Source organism: Tachyglossus aculeatus, chromosome 6 (genome assembly GCF_015852505.1).
Source record: "Tachyglossus aculeatus isolate mTacAcu1 chromosome 6, mTacAcu1.pri, whole genome shotgun sequence".
NCBI classification, from domain to species: Eukaryota; Metazoa; Chordata; class Mammalia; order Monotremata; family Tachyglossidae; genus Tachyglossus; species Tachyglossus aculeatus.
This window is the reverse complement of record NC_052071.1, coordinates 47469600-47476435: the sequence shown is the minus strand read 5'-3', so window position 1 is coordinate 47476435 and position 6836 is coordinate 47469600. Positions and strand designations below refer to the sequence as shown.

General features: G+C 48.3%; 1 protein-coding gene across 3 annotated transcripts in view; it reads right to left on the bottom strand.

The window, feature by feature from the left end:
* Positions 1-741: 741 nt before the first annotated feature.
* GABRA3 (gamma-aminobutyric acid type A receptor subunit alpha3) overlaps positions 742-6836 on the bottom strand; it is a 186709-nt gene continuing 180614 nt past the window's right edge. For all 3 annotated transcript variants that reach the window (XM_038747852.1, XM_038747853.1, XM_038747851.1), the window contains one exon: positions 742-2665. In XM_038747852.1, coding sequence (XP_038603780.1) covers positions 2327-2665 — 339 coding nt within the window. In that variant the 3' untranslated portion in view covers positions 742-2326. The remainder of the gene's footprint in view (positions 2666-6836) is intronic.

The following is a 6836-nucleotide window of genomic DNA, read 5'->3' as shown; positions in this document are numbered from 1 at the left end:
TGTCTGTGTGTGTGTCTGTGTGTGTAGGGGGTGTTTCTCTCCTCTTTTCTCATCGAGAGATGGAGAGAAGGTGTGGAGGGGAGGGAGGGAGAGGAGGGGAGCAGCTGTTCCTCTTCCTTTCCTACTCCTGTTCCTCAGTCTCTTCACACACACTTGTCTCTGATTACTTCCTGCTCTGAGCCCCAAGTTCCCACACCATCCAGTTGGAGCTTGCCCTCGGCCTGATGCTTCTCCAGCAAGCGGCCACATCAGTATTCATGGAATGCACAATAATGGAATTGAATAAAATTAGGCTTCGACCCTGGATGATAAATGTGCAGGGGAAAGAAAAGGTCATATTCCAGCCAGTCAGGCAGGGCAGCCCATTTGCTCACTTGGAAAAGGACCTTGAGATTGTGCAAGGGAGAAATAAAGGTGCTAGACAGACTGGTGGGCCTGGGGAGGCAGAGGAAGGAGAGGAGGAGAAGAAGCAGGGGGGTGGAGATCCAGATCTGGTGTGAAATTCCACAAAGAGCTATGTGATCTGCATGAGGGGATGCAGAGAGAGACTCCTGGGGCATAAAGAAGGTTGAAGTGATCTTCCTGTGCCTGAGCTGTAACTGAGGGAATGGGAGACAATTCTTCTGGCTGAGAAGTGATTTCTACCAGATGCTGTGGGCTCCTCCCTTTCTTTCAGTCAATCCTCCCCCTCCCTCTTCTCCTGTCCCTTTTCTCTCTCCCCCCCCCCCAAACCCCGCCGCCTCCCAGGACTGAAAGGACCTCTTCTGGCCTGCAGATCCAGAGAGAAGAGAGTCAGGGAATGTCCTTGGGGTGGATGTGGCTCAAGACCATTCCCTCCAGGGGCTGGGCCCCCCTGCAGGAATGCCTCTGGAGGAACACTGGGATCTGAGGAGAGTCTTTTGTGTCCTTGGTGGGATGTGGGATGCTGGGATGTAGGGATAGGTGGGGCACAGAGTTCTGGGCCCTCTCAGTTTAACCGTATGGCAAGTCAGTGTACAGTAGAGTACAGTCAGAGTCCCAGAGTAACGTTTGTGCAGAGGCGGGAATTAAACCCAGCATCCCTGCTGCCTGCCTTTTCCAGGGTCATCTACAGGAGGTCCGTGCACTCCAGGGTCATCCTGGGTCAGTGGAACATGGGAGAAAGGTGGGTTAAGAAGCTTGGACAGACTGACTCAATGTTCCTGCTGGTCGGTCAGTCCACTAGCTCAACCACTTCCTCCACCTCCTCCAGGGGCTCTGCCCTCCTCTGCTTTCTCATCTTGGCAGGGCATTTGACTTTGATCTTTCTTTCATCCACAGTATTTTGTCTTTTTCTTTTTTTCCTGATTTTCTTTTTTTATGTAATAAAAAGTGCTTGATCCTCCTCTGCTGGAGAGTTTATGGCGGGGGCAATGAGACTAAAGCAGGGAGCCCTCCTGGGTGGCCCTTCCTCGGCTCCTGAACCGTGCAAGGTTGTGCAAGGTGACTGATGCGGCGGTGACTGGAGGTCATCCAAGGAGAAGGCTGTGTTCTTCCTGAGGGCTCGGGCGAAGTGGAGGGGCAGTGGATTGAAGTCAGGGAGGCATGGCCAGCCCTCCATGCCCAGGTCTGACACCAACCTGTTATGTAGCAGTGACAGGAGTGTGCAGTCCCCCATCTGGTGATGGACCATCCAAGCCACTGAACACAGCCCAGGCTGCTTAGCCCATTGGACAGTGGCGCTGAAGAGAAAGCCCCGGCCCTCTGCTTCTGGGACTCAAAAGCTATCTGCTAACCTATGACATCTGCTGCCAGGAGGGGTGCTCAGAGGAGGAGAGAAACAGGGTGAGAATGAGGGGAGCCATGGATTACCAGCAGCCTCACCCAATGGGAATGTAGCTGGTTGTCTCCCAACCCCGGGGCTCCTTCCTCCCCTTGGGGCCCCAAAAATGGTCAGGTTGGTCCATCCTGGGATGGAAGGGAGGAGTGTGAACACACACTCACACACACTCACACACACACACATACGCACACACACGCACGCAGGCCCTCCGCAGGATCCATGCATGCTCGTGGCTCTCACTCAGAGGATCTGACAGAAAGATGTTCAGGGGCTGTGGAGGTGGGACTGGATGGATGACTCTCCATGTCACCCCATCTTCCCACTGGGGTGATTTTGTTCGTTTTTTGAGATGGATGTCCCCAAAATAAAATCAGTGGCTCAGCCTGGTCGAAGCTCTCAGAAAAGAAAATAAAACACAATAACGTCCTCGGGTTGGAAAAGGAATGAAGGTGAAACCTGGAGAATTCCTACCCGGATGCTACTGGGAGGTGGAAGGTTTGTTTGCCTCGCTGCTGAAGGGGTCCTCTATTGCTTGCGGATCATGCCCTTGATTGCCGATTCCCGGTTTACATATGTGGCCCAGTAGACCAGGTTGAATATAGCGAAGAGAACGGGGAAGATGATGCGGGAGATTTTATCCACCTTGCTCACGCTGTTGTAAGTCTTCTTGTTTTCAGGGAGCTTCTCCTCAACGTGGGGGGTCTTTGGGGGGGAGGCAGCCGTGGCAGTGGCCGCGGCGGTCGGGGCGGCGCTCTTGGAGATGGTGGAGAGCCCGGGGTCTTTAGCGATATTGAGGGCATAGGTTGTGCCCACGATGTTATAACTGTTGTTGGTTTTCTTCGCCAGAGCCACTGGCTCCTTTTTCTAGGGGCAGCAGGGAATGGGGGCGGGGAGGGGAGAAAAAACAGTAGTTACTTCAAGGTTGAAGGCAAGCAGATAGGGTTGGGAAAGCGGCAAGGGAAGGAGGATAGGAGAGAACAGAAGTTGAGGATGGAGAGGTATAGGCTGTGGCAGGGTGTGGAGATGGATTAGATAAGATGGAGTATTGGGCCCTCATGCCCAGATCTCTTGACCCAATGCCTAGCCAGTGGATGTCTCGAACTCCAAGCGTTGGGATCAGTGATGCCAGGTAGTGGAATGCCAAACTAATTTACATTTATCATTGAAGGGAAAAGCACCTCTCCCATGCCCCAGCCTTCTAAAGGGTGACACATGGGTCACACCACGGGGATGCTGAAATTTCATGCTGTGAGCCATCTTGGGGGTGCTCTGAGACACGCTGTCAATCACAAGACAAGAAAAGGCTGTGTCCTGTGGGAGTGGAGACAGTGGCAGAGGTGAAATGTAAGTGCCTCTTCCGGAGGGCTCTTTTGGTCACGTCCGATCAGTTAATCAACCAATGGTATGTACTGAGGACTTACTATATGCAGAGCACTGTACTAAGTGCTTGGGAGAGTATGCTATAACAGAGTTGGCAGGCACGATCCCTCCAAAGAACTTACAGTCTAGAATGGGAGACAGACATTATATAAATAAATGAATTATGTATATGTGCTGTTGGTCTGAGGAAGGAGTGAATATCCAACGCTTCAATCCCCACCAACAGCACTTATGTCCATATCCTTATATTTGGTTGCATCCCCCTAACTGTAACTTATTTTGTCTGTCTCCCTGACTAGGTTGTAGCTCCTTGAAGGCAGAGATCAGGTTGATGCATGAAGCAACTTGGCCTAATGGATAGAGCCTAGGCCTGAAAGTCATAGGACCTGGGTTTTAGACCTGGGTTTTAACCCTCGCTCCACCACTTGTCTGCCGTGTGACCTCAAGTACAAGTCACTTCACTTCTCTGAGCCTCAGTTCCCTCATCCACAAAATGGGGATTCGATAGCTGTTCTCTCTCCTACTGAGATTGTGAGTCCCATGTGGGACTTAATTATCTTCTATCTACCCCAATGCTTAGTACAGTGCTTGGCACAGAGTAAGAGCTTAGCAAATACTGTTGTTATTATCATTATTTCTACCTACTCTGTAAATACGTAGTAAACACTCAATAAATTCCATTGATTGAATGATTGATTGACTCAGTGGTCTGCACCCAAGTACAATGGAGCCCCCCAGACTGAGCCCCCTCCTTCCCCTCCCCCTTCTCCCCCTCCCCCTCCCCCCTGCCTTACCTCCTTCCCCTCCCCACAGCACCTGTATATATGTATATATGTTTGCACATATTTATTACTCTATTTATTTTACTTGTACATATTTATTCTATTTATTTTATTTTGTTAATATGTTTTGTTTTGTTGTCTGTCTCCCCCTTCTAGACTGTGAGTCCACTGTTGGGTAGGGACTGTCTCTATATGTTGCCAACTTGTACTTCCCAAGCACTTAGTACAATGCTCTGCACACAGTAAGCGCTCAATAAATACGATTGAATGATGAATGAATGAATGAATGGAGGAGGAGGATGATAATGAGGTCGATGCTGATGACTCCAGTCAAGAAGTCTGAAACTTGTCTTTGTCTGCCCCAAGGATGACCTACCTGCTCTATGACAAGCAGAGGGCAGTTCAGCCCTCCAAGGGCACTTCAGGTTACATCTGCCCCACAATATGTGCAATTTGGAAACACATCCAACACGATTTGGTGACTCACCTCAACATCTTTAAACCCCGCCCCTCATTTTCCTGCTCCCTCCTTCCCTCGTCCTTCTCCTTTCCTGCTCTCCTCTGTTCCCAGCTCATTCAACCGTACTTATTGAGCGCTGACTGTGTGCAGAGCACCAAACTAAGCACTTGGGACAGTACAATATCACAATATACAAACAAATTCCCTGACCACAACGAGCTGACAGTCTAGTTTACAGCTGGATTTACAGTTTACAGCTGTTTTTCTATTCTAGTCTCCACCCCTTAACTTAACTTTCCTGTTCCCAGCTTGTTACTGATAGCTGGGTTTGAGGCACAGAGGTGGGACTTCAAGTTGAGAAGTAGGAGGGAAGAGGAGAGGCATTGCCCCAGCACTGGCGGTGATGGGGCTGCCCACGACAATAGAGCTGCTTTCATTTAAGGTCACTCAAGGACAAATGATACTGGAGTGCAAATGCTGACAATGGCAAGGACTGGACAGCCACAGAAGGTGGGGGCAAAGTTTGGGCTTGAGTGGGGTTGGGAAAGATGCTATGAACAGGAGAGAGGAAATGGGGAAGGAATGGGGAGGTGAAGAAGAATCTAGAGTGCTAATTTTACTTACGTGCAAGGCTCCGGCATCGTGTCAGGACTGGTTCCAGAGAGGACCTTAACTAATTGCATGTAAGTCTAAGAGAAAACGTACCCCACGATACAACCCATCATGATACAGCTACATTTTTGAAGACCTTAACCCAGGTGGACCATGCGGAAACTCCTAGACCCTTATCATAAATGAGCTATGGCAGCAAATTTCATCAGCAAACTTCATAATAATTGGAGGAGCCTCTTTAAATATGATGGTAAAGATGGCTGAACTTTGTGTGTCTAGGTGTGCTAGAAACACCATGGTAAAATCATAGGTCTTTGGGCTCCAGAGATTTGATTATAATCACGTCTTTCACAGTTTTCCTATGTTGTGTTTTCTATTTTTGATGGCTCAGGTGAGATTCGACAAGAGAAGCAAGTCTATTAAAAAAAAAGATACAGCCCATCCTTCTACCCTCTTTAAAAATTATATTTTTGCAAAAGAGACACATACAAGGGAGGCCCTAGGAAAACCTCAGGGAATTCTTCTTCCAGTATATCGTGATTACAGAGGCAGGGAAAGAAAGCACAGGAAACTGAAATCCACCGATGATTACAAATCTCATTCTAACTAATGGTGGCAAGCTCCTCCTCCTTCTCTTGTTTGACCAAAGCTGCTACTAAATAACAAAAGCAAAATATCTGACTCTCTAGACCAGAGCTCTGAAAGCATCAGGACTCCCCCTGGCACCAGTGGAGAGAAAAGCATCCAATCCTCCACATTCCCTTCCCTTAATTGTGGTATTTGTTAAGTGCTTATTATGTGCCAAGTGCTTATTACAGTGCTCTGCACACAGTAAGTGCTCAATAAATACCATTGATTAATTGACTGCCTGTACTGAGCGCTGGGACAGATCCAAGATAATCAGGTCCCGCGTGGAACTCATAGTCTAATTAGGAGGGAGAACAGGTATTAAATCCCCATTTTGCAGATGAGGAAACTGAGGCACAGAGAAATTAAATGACTTGCCCGGACAAGTCATGGTCCATCTATCTCACAATCCCTTTGGAGTCTTTTACAAGTTTAAAGCTGCCCATTCTCCCCTTTGCAGGGGCAGAATCAGGATCACCACCCTTTGCTCCTGCTCACCCACTGCAAATGATAATGAAAAATGAAAATGCATAAAGGAAGGCAAAGGGGGAGACAAGGAGAGGAGCTCAAGAGCCCAAGCCATTTTCTGACTGCAAAATCAGCTCCACAGTAAAGGAGAGATCACTTGTCGGCAAAAAGTCCCTGCGATATGGGAATGGAATACCTGATTTCAGCTCTATCTATCACACCATAAGGAGACATTAAATTGATATGAATTTGGAGGAATTTCTACTTGCAAGAGTTAGAAATAAAATATCTTCGGATTTTATTACCTAGCATTTATGAGAGAAGCAGAGTCTCTTGAATCACCCCGTTCATCCCCTCTGACAGAACTACAGAGAAATGTCACGTTTATAGATATATCAAAGTCAACCTAGGTTGAAAAACACATTGCTGTTGACTGGATAGCAGTGAGGGATACTTGATTTAAAGCTGAAATCTCTCCCTCTCACCTTAAATTCTCCATTATCCCTTGCTGGCAACATAGCAGGCCATTCCAGGCCAACAGAAAACATAGCTCACTTAGTTACTTCCTGGAACAACGGTGGCTATTAGTGATTAAGGTGAGCACATGCTCACCTTACCACAGCTACACTTGTGGAGACAAGGGAGGAGACCGAGTGACGGCGGGAGACCCATGTAGCTGCTTCATGGAGCGCTGGAATTGGGAAAG